Source organism: Bacillus rossius, chromosome 16 (assembly GCF_032445375.1).
Source record: "Bacillus rossius redtenbacheri isolate Brsri chromosome 16, Brsri_v3, whole genome shotgun sequence".
In the NCBI taxonomy this organism is placed as follows: Eukaryota; Metazoa; Arthropoda; class Insecta; order Phasmatodea; family Bacillidae; genus Bacillus; species Bacillus rossius.
In genome coordinates, this window is record NC_086343.1 from 45,306,908 (window position 1) to 45,325,262 (window position 18,355).

Genomic DNA, 18,355 nt, shown 5'->3' on the forward strand with positions numbered 1-18,355 from the left:
CCCACGGCATGTCGTACTCGTGGGTGATCTGACACCACGTCTTGGCGTCGCCCTTAAGCGTGCTGCCGACCCTGTCCGCCCACTCGCACTCCGGTACCCCGTAGCGACTCAGACGTTCTTGGCACGCGCGCACAAATTTCCGCGGGTCGTCACTGGTCCTCCCGGCGAACTCCGGCAGCTCGACGTGGCCTACAAGGGGTGTCCTGCCACGTGGTGTGTCAGCGACGTCCCTCACCGGGCTGTGACTCGGCACACTCGCTCGCCTCGCGTGGTGACATTATTGGCACGTGTACCACCCGTCCTGAAACGAGGTGATTTCGGCTTTCGTGAAGCATGCCGTGTGCTTGAACGCGCGACAGTTCCGGCACCATCCTCCTCCCCGCACGTCTCCGCCGCACTCCGCGCCCGTACACTTCCCGTGTTCCGACCCATAATGTTCCGCCCGTACCGCCTGCTCGTGATACCGTGGTACGTCATACTGCCCTAAGCACACGCACGTGTCCATCCAGGAGGTTCCCGCCGTCCCGCTCATCTGGCACGGTCGCGCGCACATAACACAATACAAGTTATTCTTTTTAAACAACTCACTTGCCTGAATCGCGCCCGGATTGTTGTTAAGTCCGTGATTGTCCGACATTGCTGTGTGGGGGTGAGACCGGTCGATTGTCTCTCTTCTCCTTGCTACGCGACGCGACGCGGCTGGCGGTACACACACACACTGACTGCGCCCAGTTGTTGTTTTTGCCAGGAATGCAGCCACCTGGCTGCTCGCTGCGAATTCTTGGAAGCACGCGCACTTTGCTGGTCACGTGGCCGCTCGGTCCCGTTATCTCTCGCGCTCCGGTGCACAACCGCCTAACACGCGCTAACTCGTGTGGGCCTGGTATTCATGACACGTTAAATATCCGGCCACACGCTCACGGGCGCCATTTGAGGGCGTACCGGTGTTGAGATGTGAATATCGGAAGGAATTAATGGGCGCCACCACGTGAGTGGGCACGTGGACCCGGCTGAAAGACTCTACTCAGGACGTTACGTGGCCCGTGTGCGGCGAGATATTAGCCCTCAAAATGTTATACGCAGCTCCTGTCCCTACCTAAGCCCGCTCTCAGCGTCGGGCACGCTCCTAATTACCGCAGTGGGCTCTCAGGGCGTCCCACACGCCGCTGGCCAGGTGAGGAACCCACGTGGCCCCCCCGAACACAAAAACACGTAACACAGTTAATTGGCTTTTATTCTACTCATGGTACACGTCCTTACACGATCCTCCACTGATAAAACTGTAAAACGCCCGAGGCACGAATCAGATTAGGTGAGGAGGCGAACCACGCACGTGGCCGCCCCAAGCCGTTACTTAATACACCGGTGAGATAAAAACTCCGAGGAGTGAATAATTATTACTTAAACAGTCTCTCCGACCGAGAGAGGCCCCGAGGATGAAAAAGAAAGCGATTTGAATAAATTAAGTTACAGAATTACTACTCGGTGAACCAACGGTGATGTCCTCGGGGTGTCTGCAGAGACGTCCGCTCTCGGCCGGCTGTAGAAGAAGACTGGGCTGAGCTCATGGCTTGCGGGTGGCAACATGGCGCCCTTCATGCCGAACACAATTACCGTTACAACTTTGCTGTAGCGTGCCCCGGGTTACTCTTAGAAAATACATAACTAATTTTACAATAATTATTAGATTACTTCCATGTCCAGACCGTCTGTAATAATTACTTATAAACATAAAACAGGGTTCAAATGAGTTTCATGCTAGTTCCTCCGTCGCCCGCTAGGGAGCGTCCGTGTTCGTGCTTGGACTTATAAAAAATAACAACAGATCATGAAGTTATTAATTAAAAACACATACATGCATAATCATCGTTACACTGTTTTGGGGCGGAAAGAAAAAGGGTTACAGTATTAATTAACATATTTAGGGGTGCGGCGCACTGCAGCTAAGCGCTCTCTTGCTGTAGTTCATGGCGCGCAGTTTGAATCGCACACGGCTACGTACGTTACGACACAAATGCCGGGTAGGAAAGGTGTTGGGAAAGGGAACGGAGGATGATCAGGCTCGTGGGGCGAAGCCCCGGCTGACGTCAAATACTGCCATCGTATCAGTGAATCTTTCATTTCAATATAAGCAGTATGAACTATGAATAGCAATAGAAGTATATGTTGATTTTCACAATGTGGCAAGATGTTAATATAAAAGGCGCAAAATGTTTTAGAATAGAAATTTATAGTGTTTATTAATTGTACAGTAAGTCCTCTATTTACGTTGTACCGATTTACGTCGTTTCGGATTAACGTCGCTAATTTTATGAGTACTCATGTTTCTGTTTAAGTTGTCGCCGATTCACAATAACGTCGTTTACAATGACTGTAAATCTTTATTTTAACCAAAACACCGTATATAATTCGTTTATAATTCTTTGTTTCCTTCGGTAGTTAATTTATGCTTTGTAGCGTAAGCTACACGTTCACCGCCTTATCTTATCATACATCATGAGGGACGCTTCCTGCTCTCCGCTGCTCTCCGCGCGGTGATGCAATACTACCAGCCCGCCCGCTCGGCCACCCACGTATCTCGCACGTAGAAGTGTTATCTACTTCCCGCAACGACATAGCATTTTATCCTACCCCTTTTCGTCCAACTCCTTGGCACTTCAGTCGCTATGATATCATTGAGTTGGCCGGAGTTTTAAACGTGCCGTTGTTAACTTTATCGTGATTAAATGCATTTGTAGTAGGCCTACAGTATCAGCTCACTGCAATTTATGATTTTTTCTTCATAAGATGTCTTCCAAACGACTAAATTTATCTTCAAACGTAATTTCAAAAAATAAGAACAGAACACATGTTTCATTAGCCACGAAAATGGAAGTTTTGAGACGTTTCGATATGGACGAGAGGGCTGTTGAGATTAGTAAAGTGTTAGGTCTGCCACCTACCACAGTTCGTACAATTCGATCAAACGCGGACAAAATTAAGAGTAGTTTACTGAACATGTCATCTGTCAGTGCTACAAAGACGAGTTATACACGTAATAGCGCTATGGAGAAAATGGAGAAGATGCTTGCCGTATGGATTGAAACACAGAACCAGCACAATTGCTCCGTAAATTTAACGCTTATTCAAAGCAAAGCTCTATCATTGTACAATGAGGAAATGAAAAATGTTGAAGGTACTTCAACCGTTAAAGAGGAAGTGTTTAATGCCAGCCGCGGGTGGTTTCAGCGATTTAAAGCCAGGTACAGTTTCCATAATATAAAACTGACAGGCGAGGCAGCAAGTTCCGACACTGACGCCGCAAAGGAATTCATCCCGAAACTTGAGAAGATCATTGAAGAAGGTGGCTACATGCCGAAACAAGTTTTCAATGCAGATGAAACGGGACTTTTCTGGAAAAGAATGCCGGCGAGAACCTACATCGCTAAACAAGAGAGGACTGCGCCTGGTTTCAAGGCTGCAAAGGATCGTGTGACAGTATTGTTAGCGGCAAATGCAGCTGGCGACTGTAAAATGAAACCGCTGCTGATAACCAAGTCAGCCAACCCACGAGCCTTGAAAGGTTTTTCAAAGGAGCACCTGCCAGTGATTTTAAGAGCAAATAATAAGGCCTGGATAACTGGCCCCCTGTTCAGGGAATGGCCCCAAGGAACTGACATCACGAGGGATGGAAAAGGGAGAAGTTGGTAGCAATTTTTATAAAATTCAGCAAATGAAATTTTGGCAGGTTGTCGTATAGTTTTCAGAGTTACAATGACAGTTGACGCAGTTATACAATCAGGAACCAACTGTACACAAAATTTTATGAACTGCCATATTTACCCGCATATGAGTCGCACATTTTATGCAGATTTTTTTGTTTAATAACATGTACTACAACGTTTATCCAAATTTTTGCATTTTTGGTAATAAAATAAATTAACATTGCACTGTGTGGTTGTTGAATATGTGTGTTTTATGTGTATCTGTATTGGTGTTTACTAATTATGTTATGAGTAAGTATAAGTTGTTTAATGAAAGCATCATGAATTGCGCTGTTGAGATGTGTGTGCTGCCTGTTTGGCAGCTACCCGACCGCCATCGGTAAGTGGCGTGGCTGTCTGTAAACCGTACTGGCATCTGGCAACAAGAGAAATATTTAAAAATAAACCAGCCAGAGAGTGAAAAAAGGTGAGCGAACATTGTATGCAGCATTGTTTATGGTTCTCCCTCTTCTCGTTCTAAATGTCCGTGAACTGGATCCGTACACAAACATCATGTCTATCTCGACAGGTTTTTGTGACGAAGCTGTATCCAAACACTGTTTTTTGGCATGAGATTTCCCACACTCTCTACTACAACATGGCATGACAGGACTGCTGTTAAGGGCATGCTTGTTTTTATTGATGGAAAGGATAAAACATAATGACATATTTTGTCTCTCTGGGAAGGAGCTGGGTAAAACAAATATGCAACAGACAAGAAGACAAGTATAAAAAATAGTAATCTTGGGCCATGAAGGATGAAAAGGGGAGAGACGAAGAACCGGTGCCATGTTTTTGGAAATAAGTTGAGACACGTAACTTGTATTCTACTGGAGACAGATATATGGTGCTACCCATATTCAAGGATGGCCCTTACCGTGAAAATGTCATAATTTTTTGGCACAAAATTATTGGTGCAATCCATATGCAGGGGCAATCCTTCTGCTGGTAAATACGGTACAGCCATTTTCCTTGAGTCTTACTTAGCTTGTGAAAATTTTTACTTACACCACAGCCATATAATAGGCATTATCTGTTTTCTTTGCTTATTTATTTTCAAGTTATATTTATCAATTTTATTTCATATAACATTTAAAATTAATAAAATGGTAATTGATTCCTCATTGAATAATGACGAGGTATCGCTAGGCAGTCAACAAAATTGTAAAACAAGTTTTGATTCCAACAACCAGCATGACTCAATGCGAATGAAGCAAGATTCGTCTCTGAACTCGGTTGTGCCTTTCCAAAGGCAATCGGTTATGGTGTGGGGAGTAATGAATTTCCAGCTCCTACTGAATTGTTTTCTTTGTCCGGAGCGTACGTTGAGAAAGTGCTTCTAGAGGCTGTGATCCTGTGTGCTCCATTTATTGGTGAACAGTTCATTTTGATGATGGATATGCATATAGGCAGGGATCGAAAATGGTCACTTAACTCACTTAGTCACTTATTTTGCATCAATCACTTTTTTGTCACGTATTTTTAAACAGTCACTTAATTTACTTTTTTTTCGATATTGGTGCCCAAAATTTGCATTTCGGTTTATGAAAGTGACATTAATTAAATGCTTGAATTTGTGCTTTTGACCGTCATCAAGGTATTTGCCGTTTTCCATAACACGGATTGTGTCGAGATTGTTTTTTACACGCGTAAAAGCATAAACAACAACTGAAGTCAAACTATCCATTAATCGATTCGCCCTACAGTATCGATCGGCTGACGTGATGGCAGATAACCTATGTTCGCGCCAGTGTGTTCTGTAGTTTGTCTGATTACGGTCTTAAGTTAGTTTTGTCCTTAGGGGCCTTGGCTAGCGATATGACTTGTGTCATGCTATACTATTATTTGAGATAAACAAATAACTGGGAAATAATATCGTAGTGTTTTGATGTTTTCTTGTGTGGTGAAGATGGGGAAGTGTCATTTTCGTAGCGAGTGGCTAGAGAGGCGCGATGATAATGGATATATCATTAACGAGTGGGCAAAAAAACGTAACGATACTGATGTTTTTTGTGCAGTTTGCTGTGTCACAATCAAAATATCAACCAAAGGGTATCAAGCACTATCTCAGCATGCTACTTGCGAACGACATAAGAGTGAATGTCGGAATAAGTTGGCTCCTAGTCAGCTAAAATTCACGGTCGTTCGACCTTCATGTTCAGCTTCCACATCAAGTGAAGTGTCATCAGAAAACCATGTTAAATGTCTTTACAGTGTACGAGATCGTGCAACAAGTGCAGAACTGAAATGGGTAATGAAATGTATTATTTCAAATTATTCAGCATCATCTTGTGGAGGAATAGCTGACGTTTTTAAAAGTATGTTTGGTGAGGGTGTGCCTGAGGACTTCAGCCTGAGCAGCACTAAATTTAGGTATCTACTAACAGATGCATTAAGCCCATATTTTCGCAATGTTATTTTGAAAGACATGGATGGTGCATACTATTCAGTATGCTACGACAAAACAACAAACCACACAGGTAGAAAGGAACTGCAAATTGCTATCAGGTACTGGTCTAAAACGAAGCTACAGATTATCACTCACCATCTTGAAACCTTTTTTATTGGATCAGCTACAGGCGAAATACTAGTTAATAAAGTTGCTCGTATTATATGTGAAGAGTTGGTTTCTATTCGCAAGGCACCCTTTGTTAATATTGGCACATGCAGCATCCACACACTTCACAATGCATTTCTCAGTGGACTTGATAAACTTGGAGAAGATGTAGCAGATTTGGTAATGGCTGTCCATGATTTTTTTGATGGTTGGCCTTAAAGATGTGAGGACTACTTACAAATACATGATAACCTATCTCTTCCAAAACATAGTTTCATCAAGCATGTTCCGTCAAGGTGGCTTACCTTAGAAGTAGCTGCATCATGATTGATCGAACAATGGGAAGCTCTCAAAAAATACTTCCTAAGTTATGTCCCCAAGAAGAGAAATAGCCTAGGCAAGAGCAACAACTACAAGAGAATAGTGAGTTTACTAAAGAAGTCTGCTCTAAAGGCTGAACTTCTTTTCGTGTGCAGCAGTGCCAGAGTATTCACACGCTTCACTGGTGCATTCCAGAAGGAAGAACCAATGATGCTTGTTATGCATGATGAACTAGACACTCTTGCTAACAGTTTGCTTGGAAAGGTTTGCAAACCAGGACTTATACAAACTGTTGGTGTAAGTGAAGATTTACTAAAAACAGAGAACCTACTTCCTGCCCAGAAAATCCATGTTGAGAAAGAGATTTTGACAGAAATTTCAAAGGTAAGTTCTAGATTTAGTTTAAGATTTAAATCTTTAAATTGTACTTTCAGGGTGGCCACTTGACCTGGAAATTTTTTTCCCCCTGTAAGGAACAGTAGGGGGATTTTTTTTTTTAAGAACCTGGAATCATTTATGTTTTTTGATATATTTCTTATAGTAGCATACCATTTTTAACTTTGCTTCCAACGTGTAAACAATGTACTAAATTATGCACAGATCATTGCAGTAAGTGCAATAAACCATTTTGCAATTGTCTAGAATAAAGGCATTTTCAAAAATGTTTAAAAAATTAAAAAATATATTAATTAAATAGTATTCACCTCCTTTAATAATGCTGTAAAAGATTTTTTTTTTTTAATTTGAAAAAATTTTACCCCTATTATTAATCTTCTCCTCCTCCTCCCCCCCCCCCCCCCCCCCGGCTAGTTTAATACGTTTGTGCCTACTGTTTTTTTTTTTTTTTTTTAAATATCTATAATTTATTTTTAAAAAGGAGATCCCTAAAAAAACAAAACTAGCAGGCAGGAGGTGTGATTAACTTACCTCGAAATGTTATTGATGATAGGGGTGAAAAAAATTCTAATTTGAAAATCATTTTAGGTTATTGATGAGAAAGGTTGTTACTATTGAGTGCACCCTATTTTCAAATTTTAATTTGACATTTTTTTTTAAGTTTTTCACAAGAGACCCTATTCTAGACAATTACCAACACTTTTAACACCTGGTAAATTTGTTTTAGAATTTGCTTTTGCAGTTAGGATATATAAGTATATATAGTGGGCACCCTAACTCTTGGTTCGAAACACATTTACAAATCATAAAAGGTATATGTTACAGGTGGATGAAAGGTTTCAGCTGGAGTTTTTGGCCGGAGTGAAAAACCATTATGTTGAAGCTGTTACTCATGTTATCAGAAAGTCACCCCTAATATTGAAACCACTTCTGAAGAATTGCCGTTGCCTCCAGCCAGAAGAAAGGGTTTTACACCGCAGTTGTCGAGACATTGTTGCTCTAGCAAAGGGTCTGCCCATTGTAATTGATGAAAGTATTCTGTTATATGAATGGAAACTACTCCAGTGTGAAAAGGAAAGTGTGTGTGTAGTGGCCGTATAGATGACTACCGGGCTCAGTTTTTTGTTTTGAAGAACAGCATTGGTGATGTTAAATACCCAAACGTTGCTAAAGTTGTAAAATCTGTTTTGGCTCTTTCACACGGAAATGCTGACTTAGAGTGAGGGTTTTCTTTGTCCTCCCACATCTTAACTCAAGACAAAGCTTCCATGTCGGAAAGAACACTCAATGCAGCAATGACTGTCAAGAGTGCAATAATGAAGATGTACCACAGCAAGCCTGATTTGGTTCCCATTACAAGAGAGCTATTAGCAATGGCTCGTGTAGCTCATAGTGCTACCTTACACACTTGCAAAATGAGAAGGCTCTAAAAGAAGAAGCAGCTCGGAAGAAGTTGGAAACAGATGAAAATAAATTAGTGGAAGCAGCAGAGAGAATACAAAAACTGAAAGATGAGAGAAAGATAATAGCTGGCGCTGAGAACAAATAGAAGAGTTTGCAAAGTGAAGAGCAGCAAAAAAGAAAGACTGCAGATGTACTTTTTGAGGAGTGAATAAGAGATTAAAGAGGGCTGAAGAAAAGAAAGATATGCAGGAAATTGGATTGGCCCAGGCCATGTTGAAAGGTGTTAACAGTCAGAAAAGAAGCTGCAGAGAAGAAGCTTGAGGTTGATACTGTACAACACTCAGTGGAGAAAAGGAAATATAAAATTATTTCTGACTATTTTTCAAAATACTCAAAAAATTAGATGTTTTGTGTTGATGGAGTGTTGTGACATAAGTTTGTTGATGTTGAAATGTTCTTAAATTGGACTAGATACAGTTTTGTAATGGGCCTATGGTGTCTTCTTAATTAATATAATTCTTAGTTCATTTTATAAGACAATATAAAAATGTTAATCTTGACCGAATTTTCATGGAAACCACTTTTAAGTCACAGTTTACACAGTTGACTTTTCTTTCACCATCTTACGTATGTGAATAATTTGTTTCTTTTAATTTTGTGCTACTGGTGCATAATTTGTAACTTGTGTTTTTAAATAGTTAATAGAATAACTGTCAGTATTTTATTAGATCCATATATAACCTAACATTTTATTTTACTACAATCAGAAATTTTTTGTAACATTTATTTCAGTTATATTTCAGATCACCTTTTTAGTCACTTATTTTCCTGGAGATCACTTTTTTCTCACTTTTTCTATCACAAAGGTCACTTTTCTCACATTTTTCCAGTGAATAAAGCACTTTGAGGCCTGATATAGGTACTGCAAGAATCGTCCCCAGATTCTCGGAGCACGTGGGACTGGCCTGCATGATATCCCGATATGAATCCCATAGAGCATTTGTGGAATAGTGTAGGGAGACATGTTAGGAGCCGTCACCATCCTCCTCCTAGTGACTTAAGTCAGCTTCAAATTGCTCTTCGTGGACAATGGGATGCGGTGTCGGTGGAGTTCTTATTCAAAATGTAATAACTTCAATGCCTGACTCGCTTAGTGCCATTCGCCGTGCAAGAAGGGGTTATACCCGTTATTAGGGGCCAATACTTGTCAGGGAACCTCGTGAAAACGAATTATCAGTTTTTAAATAAAGTGTGAATTTCGTATTTTTGTCATTTGTATTTATTTGTATAGTATTATTAATAAAAAGTATTTGTGATGAACTTTGTTTAAACAACCTATAAAAAGAAACTAATTTGTACCAATAATAAAAATAATATATATATTTATTATAACTATAAGGAGAAATCAGTGACTCCTTTTTTTTTATTTTGCTAAAATAAAAAAAATTTGTGATGAAATGTTAACTGTTAAGTCTTAGATGTTGAACCAGCTCAATGAGGTTTAGGTTTGATTGTAGGAAGTATTTGCAGGCTGATTTTTTTTTTTGTTTGAGCAAAAATAAATATACATATACTTAATGTTATAATATGTGTTTTTTAAAAATGTTGCAGTTTAATATTTTAGTAATGTCATAGAAGTATAAATTATGTGTGTACCTTAGTACATACTTTCATTTCTTGAGAAATCATTAGTACCATCTTGTTAAACAGAATTATTGTTGGTTTATAAAGTGGGGAAAATATTTTACAGTTTTCACCTAAAATGAAAACATAAAAAGTTACAGCCATTTTAAGATATTAAAATAACGCCATTCCTAAAGTGTCCCCAGAAGCAAAAAGGGTTTTACACCAAGAACATCAGAAAACCAATGAATCACTCCAAAGCAAAATTGATACAAGTATTTATTTTTAACAACCAATGGTAAATTCTTGTTAAACAGAAATATACTTCTGTTTTAAATTGTTGGATGGGGGGGGGGAGGGGGGGAGATTTTTCAATTGTTCCCTTGAAAGAATACTTCAGAAGATAAAAGCACTTTACTGTTGTGGTGGTTGTAATATGTTCCAATTTATATATAGGTACAGTAATTGTGTAATATAAATATTGATGGTTTTATATATAACACTGTGTAGTACTGACATCGCCCTGGGCTGCACCCTTCTGAGCTCGATGTGCCACCACCTCCCCCCTTACAAGCTGCGAGCCCCCTCCTTCCACCACCGCCCGCCAAAGTGTGTGTGTGTCGGCCCGCACCCGCCCGTGTGACGTCAGTGCTCTGCTCCCGAGAGTTGCCGAGCGAGGACGAATGGGCAGTGAGTCGCGAGCGCTGCGAGAGGAAGGAGCTTCACGCACATGTCATCGTTTTCGGAGCTGTTTAGTGATACAGGAGGATACACACGGGTAACTTTTAACCACCTTTTCAGAGGAGGTAAACTGTTCCTTCTTTCTGTATACTGCATTTGGTAGGAGTAATTACTTGAAACTGGAATGGAAGTTAATGAACAGAAATATGACACAAAGATTGCGGACATGCATACAGCAACAAAAAACCCATATTTAGTCACTTTCGTCAACACAAGGTGATGTGCCAAATGAATCTTTGTGATCGTTCAGTAATCCTTTATATTTTATAAGTTATAATCATAAAAATAAATAACGACAAATTTAATATATATATATATAATATAATTTTGGCAATCCTTGTAGAACATTGACATTTAGAAATAGTGCAGCATTTGCATGAGTAAAATAAATTTGTGGTTAAATTTTTACTGTTAAATGTTAAGTCAGCTGAATATGTTTAAAGGGGTTATTTTTTGGCAAAGGGGGGAGGATATACGTGGTGATTTCCATCATTAAACAAAAATAAATATATATACACATACTAAGTATCATATTATATGTTTTAAAATCATTCAGGTAATATTGTTTTAATGTATTAAATTAAACTGCAACTTTTAGGTGGAAAATTATACAAAGTTAGCGCCATGTTCACAATGCTTTAAAGAGCCAAAAAATGTTAAATATATTGGATGCCATGTTTGTTCCAACAAAATTGTTATGGCTAATAAATTATAGTTATTTTTAAAGTTGCGATCATAACTTGTCAATAAGTTTACAAAATGTATTCCAGGATAGTTTCATAGACGTTTATGGGCAAGCGTTAGGTATAGCACTGGCTACCATGCTTACGTGTGCTATAATGTTATGATTTAAGATTTTAGTTATATTTATTTTTATAAAAGTATCTCTGAGCCCGTCTATAAAAGCACTAGTGGCTAGCTGACGGAACTTAATTGGTGCTTCTGGGTAGGTGAGGTGCACAAATCGCTCGATGTCAGCTTCGAATTCTTGGAGGGTTTCCGAAGATCTCTGTTGACGTGACTTCAGGGCTGTTCTGTACACCTCGCCCATGTGTCGGTCGCCATACCTCAGCTCAGGGGCCTCTACTAATACCCCATATTCTTTCTGGTCTGTAACTGGTATGGTCTGCAGCAGCTCTAGTGGAGATCCTCGCAGAGCCAAGATTAGTGCCGTAGCCTTTTCTACATCGTACTTCCCTTCACTCGGAAGGGGGTGCGGCGTTTGTCCTAAAATCGTTTGTCCTAAAGCGTTTATCCTAATTTCGTTTGTCCTAAAAATTAGGACAAACGACGTTAGGACAAACGACTTTAGGACAAACGACATTAGGACAAACGACTTTAGGACAAACGACGTTAGGACAAACGACTTTTAGGACAAACGACGGTTCCAGTATCGATAAATCCTTACTCTGAGTTTTAGGACAAACGACTTTAGGACAAACGACATTAGGACAAACGACTTTAGGACAAACGACATTAGGATAAACGACTTTAGGACAAACGACATTAGGACAAACGACTTTAGGACAAACGACATTAGGACAAACGACTTTAGGACAAACGACTTTAGGACAAACGACTTTAGGACAAACGACTTTAGGACAAACGACTTTAGGACAAACGACTTTTAGGACAAATGATTTTAGGACAAACGACATTATGAAAAACCAAGTTAGAACAAATGACTTTAGGACAAAAAACTTTGAGTCAAACTATTTTATTTAAAAACCACAGAGCATGTGAGAACTTACAGTAAAAGAAAACGTTTGAAAAAATAATGTTATATACTGGGGAAATTACATTCTATGTAAAAAAAAATTCAGCGTTTACGATCGTTACAATTTTTAGACATCTAGGAATAAACGACTACGGTTTCGACCTAAATCTGTTTTTTTTTTTTGCCATCTTGGATCCGACATATTTAAATAGAGCGCCCCACTCATTATGATGAAATTTTCGTCATGACCGCCATATTGAATTTTTCTGTTCCACTGGAGGCCGCCATCTTGGATGCCGTCGACTTTGTTTCTGTTCTTTGTTCCTAGATAGTGCCAGCAACGCTCTTGATTTTTTTTTGTTCTTCTGGAGGCCGCCATCTTGGATACCGTTGACTTAGTTTCTGCTGTTTGTTCCTAGAGAGCACCAGCCTAGCTCTTTTTTTTTTTTTTTTTTTTTTTTTTTGTTCTTCTGGAGGTCACCATCTTGGATACCAAGGACTTTATTTCTGCTGTTTGTTCATAGAGAGCGCCAGCGTCGCTCTGATTCATCACATAAGCTCGATGTTCCATTACCTACCATTGCTATTATGGTCCTTATCGACATATTAAATTTAAATTTTTTAACAAAATACATTGGAAGCGCTGTGATTCGAACCATCGCAGCTCTGATCTCTAGATTGGAAAACATACTCCTTTAACCGCACGGCCATCGAGACATTTACCAAACTGAGAATAAAAAGGTATATATAAAAATAACATGCATATTCGGAAATGTAATTTTTTTTTATTTGAAGTAATAATAGCACCACCTGTTCGAGACAGAACCACCATCATGTATTAAGACGTAACTGTAACAATTATCGTTATGGTCACAATCTTGAATATCCGTAATTGTTTTGTTAGAAAATCGGGAAAAAATTTAAAAATCATTAAAAAATTAATCAATCAAATGAAATAATAAAAATCTTAAAAAACACCGTTGCACTTTTCATTACGGTCGATATCTTGAAAATACATAATTTTAATGCTAGAGATTCGAAAAAAAAATTACTTATTAGAATACTGATTAATTAGTTCGATTCCTGTCCTTGAGTCGAAACTATTAGAGCAAAAAAAACAGTGAAATTTTCTTTGACCTTGAAATATGATTTTACCTTGACGACCATCATGGATCCGCCATTTCTCGTTCAGTACATGCTACCAGGAGCTACCACCTGCTAAAGGTCATTGCCACCATCTTGTTTTCGTCTGCTGGAGGACACCATCTTGTGTGTGTACTCGTCTTATAGACATTACCATCATACTTGTCTAAGTTTTACTAAGGTTAATTCTACTACAGGTTAGGAAGAAAACGGGTTTTCTTATGGGCGAGTTTGGCACAGGGAAAAATTCTGCCGCTAGGTGCGCTGGCGTAGCGAAAGGGTAACACTTTACACACTGCCATTGAGGGTGAACGTGAGAAAACCGCATTGAAGTTAAATAAAATAGTCGGTATGGTATTTAGTTATGTGCTTTTTGTTTGCAAGAATTATATTGAACAAGTCTTCCGTTAAGAACGTGTAAATTTCACAACTTTGTGCCTTTTGGGCACGTAAATAAAAGCTATACTGCGTTTATGTTTCGCCGCGAGCAATCTGCATATGAAGGTAAGCAAATATTTGAGGTAAGTTATGTCTGGATGAAAAAAGATGTGCTTGTTTGTGTTTTTATCGGTTTGATATCACAGTAACTATACTATTTAGTTTGTGAATGTTGTTGATTCTCGGATTAATGGAAATTAGGCGAATAATAACTAAAGTGAAGTTGAGGTCATGACCTTACTTTACCTTACTTCACTTTACCTGCAGGTAAGCTTTGTACTTCAATTACAGATTTACTTGTTAATATAGCAAGCATAACATAAAAAACCTTTCGCTTGGTTATTATTCGACTGATTTCTCGGGATATGCGACAGTCTTTCCAAGCTTAACGTAAATTTTATTCATGCCACTAATACAATTTACATACCATATTCCATTATCAGTTACAGCAAGTCCGAATTTAAAATTTACGGACACAAAACATTGGTGATTTACTAAGATATTTAAGAGAAAAATAATTGTTTTTTCAACTTTTCATCGCTTCACTGTGAAATTTGGTTTTCAAAACTATGAGTGTAGTGAGCTTGTATGGTGCACCCATCTACTTGCAGCATTTGTGCTTGTTTAGAAATTTTAAATAGGGATAAAATGTGGTAGGTAAATGGTTGTTCCTTTTGTGCTTAATCTTCAAGCACTATGTGAAGCAGGATGGAAAATATATTCAATTAAAAAAATTAAATAATTAGATCAATGCCATTGGATGTGTAGTTTAAAGGGGCGGTTCTTAACTAAACGATTTTACTATTTTTTTTTGTAGTTAGCCTAACTCAACTGACTATTTTAATATCTCAATCGTTGTAATGTAACTAACCTAACCAACTGTCCACACCCACTATTTAAGTATTTTAAACGCAGCTTACTAAATATAACCTAACCAACCATTTTCACAGTATCAAAATTCTTGACATATTTTTTAAAAATTATGTTATTGTAGTATACTGTTTTAACATGTAGAAACGTTAGGTTAGCTACATTAAAATTACTGTGAAATGGAGTGAATGATTGGTTAGGTAAGTTTTATGTGTATGTTGCAGAACTATTAGTTATTAAAATGGAAACGGGACAAACAAAATAATTCAAATTTTCAACCACATGGTTGCCTTCATAAGAGTGGAGAATACACCATGTAGATATGTGTAAAGGTTTTAAGTTGGATTTTTTATATTTAATTTACTTATTTATTATGCTGTAAGTGATGGCCTCAATTTAATTATTTGTTTATTAAATTGAAATCTCATTGCAAAGTACCACACTTAATTAAAACATATATTCTATATCCATGTAATATGTTTTAAAATTGTGAACTTTTATAATGAAGTACCAAAGCTGTATTTTTTATGTTTCAATGGAATTTCACTGAAGTCAAAACATATGTTTTAGAGAAGTAATATAAGCAATTGTAACTATCACGTTTTAAAATTACTAGCTGATTGTTTTTAAATATATCAAATTGTGCTGGAAAAATCAGTGAAATAATATGTGTATTTGTATTACTAAGCCTGCACTAGAATTAATTTGTCCCTTGGCATGTAGTGTCTCTTGCTCCTGCCCTCTCTGTCATCACCAGGTGCTCAGAGGCAGGGAATGCCACAGTTGATATGTCCATAAATTTGTCCCTATTTTTCATTTTCAACACTGATTACTTTCCTGCATTTCATAACATTTTTTTCTGAGGTCTCAAATATAGTTATTGAAAATTTTATAAGGCAAAAAAATTAAATTCCAATTGCAATATTGAACTTTTCCTATAGACATCACATAAGGATTAGTTAATTAGCTATTATTTGCTTTAAAAAATCAGCAATGAATGTTTTTTTTAAATAATACATACCTCCAATATGTTTTGGTTGACCTTTGATGTGAGAAGGTAACGAAAGCCATTAGAATTAAGTGTATGTGGCAACTCAATGATTGATGTTATCATTACTCTTATTCCACAGGCTGTTGATGGTGAAAGAAACAATTCTGGCTGATATTTGGTGGATAATTCCCATGTGTCAATATACTCCAAGAAACCAAGAAGTGTCTACATAAGAAATAATCATTAAGTATTTTTCATGTTCCAATACAGGAAAATCTTTATTGTTAAGTGCAGATTATGAATAGAAGCAAATATTTCTTTTAATGTTAAATTATTACTGTATTGTTTTTATATCAGTTATTATAAAAATTAACTAAGCAAATAATTCTGAGTAGCCTATTTGTTATGTACAGACATAATATTGAAATATTTCAAAATTTAGAGTTTTACCTTTTCATCATCTGATCCAACAGTCAGGCCTTTCCATGGTTTGTTGTTGTCTAGTATGGAATAAACTTGTGCAACTTTTTCTATGTAATTTACGGTGCCAGAAATATTTTCTATACCAGGCTTGTTACTGTAAAACTTCAAAGCTGCAGCTGTTTCCATTGTGAAAAGCTACAAGCATGAAAATTTCATTATAATTTTTACAGCAATAAGAAATTATTTTTTTTTAAGGTGAGTTTCATGTAAGTTTCTAACCAGTTTTAATCATGTAATTACCCTCAATGTATTGTGTTTGTGTGATACATAAATTAAATTATTAAGCTAGGTTGTTTGTATAAAAAAATGTTAAATATAAAACTATACTGGTGACATACAATTTATTAATTTTTTTAGTTCTTAAATATAATGTTTTCATCAGTGATTATTGGATTATTTCAGTTAATGCATATGCCCAATACAAATAACTTAATAATTTAACGTCTGGTGTAGCCTAGTAAGTTGAATTTTAATTTGTAGTAGTATCAAAATAATTAAGTAAAACTTTTGTTGTCTCCCCATGTTACAAATATAAATAATTAATGGTAAAAAAATAAACTGTCTATAAAATTATTTTTGTGTACTTATTTAATAAAACAAGTATATATATTTAATTTACAAAATAATTTTTATGTGTTGTGTGCACAGGATGTGAATAAATTGGCAGAGTCCATATTTCCCATATCATTCCCAAAAATGCTCTTGGAAGCAAAAGAAAATTGTGTTCATAAATTCATTAGTGCCACTGGTAGTTATTCGGTAAAGAAAACAATGACAAGTACCATTATCGCTTAAATTTTGATGTGTGTAACTTTTATTATGAATAACTGCATTATGGAAATTACATAATTTGTACAGCAATTTGTAGTTACCTGCTTCATGAGAGTAACACTCATTTTCTGGAAATTTTTTGGCTGCACATGTTTATATTTTTAATTTGGGGCCGTTCTTTGTAAACCATTGTGTGATAAAATAGGATTTTCTAAGCCCAGTGTAAAGGAATTTTTCAGATTGAAATTAAAATTCCCTTAAAGCTTTACTTAACAGTGATTAAATTAACTCACATAGGTTTTGTTTTATTGAAAAGCAAATACTTTGAAAATTATTATTCCTATTGTAATACATTCAAAATATTTAAAAGAATTTCATCTGTAATGTGTTATATTTCATCTTTTTTTTTTTTTTATTTTTTTCTTCTGAATTGTGCTGGTGCCCAAGTTTTAATAAACATTGCAAATTATACTGCAATAAGGTAATTTTAAACAGACAATTATAGTCAAGTCTTTAAGTGAACATAGATTAACTGAATTTCATGTTACGATTCTCAATTCTATACCTTTAATAATAAAACTTAAATGTATTTCTTTCAATTTTATGTTTTACTTAAAAGATATGAAATAAAATATCATGTGATGCCTGCCCTGCAAATAGAGCACTTTTCTGCCATAATTGTTTTACAGCAGATCCAATGTTCCTGAAGAGCCAAAAAATTGCGGATAAAAAAAAAGGCAAGTTAATTTCCCCTGCCATGAAGAAGAAAAAAATATTTTGTAGGACTTAATGCAAAAAAACTATCATAATGCACACACAAAATTCACAGCTATGCTATGCTGTAGAATAAAATCATGTAATTATCTTAAAAACCACTTTACTACTGTATGGTAAAAATTTTTCATTAAAAGTAAAAATGCCATCAGCAACTGTAAATTGTTTTAAGTGCGATTTTGGTTACTTTGAAATTTTAAATTTAAATGGTCGTAACTGCAGCAAGTATTGTATTTGATTCAAAAATGAACTTACACTCATCTCTAGTTTTCTTCTGTATGGCTTGCGCTGTGTCAAGTATGAAGGAAAGTTTGGATAAATAGTTGGCACTGCAGATTTTGTTAAAGTTACTTTACCTCTTGGTATCTTGATGGTTTCACCTT

The 18,355-nt window shown here is 37.1% G+C and overlaps 1 protein-coding gene across 2 annotated transcripts in view; it reads left to right on the forward strand.

The window, feature by feature from the left end:
* The window catches only part of LOC134540488 (gastrula zinc finger protein XlCGF57.1-like), a 64,284-nt gene extending 47,284 nt beyond the window's left edge, over window positions 1-17,000 (forward strand). The window contains exons 1-2 of one of the 2 annotated variants that reach the window (XR_010076446.1): window positions 7,438-14,149; window positions 16,084-17,000. Coding sequence is in view for 1 of the 2 variants with exons in the window: in XM_063383292.1 (XP_063239362.1) it covers window positions 16,084-16,091 (8 nt within the window). In the remaining variant the exon portion in view is untranslated. Of the gene's footprint in view, window positions 1-7,437; window positions 14,150-16,083 lie in introns of those variants that run through there. The other variant, XM_063383292.1, reaches the window with a different exon arrangement.
* The last annotated feature ends 1,355 nt before the right edge of the window (window positions 17,001-18,355 follow it).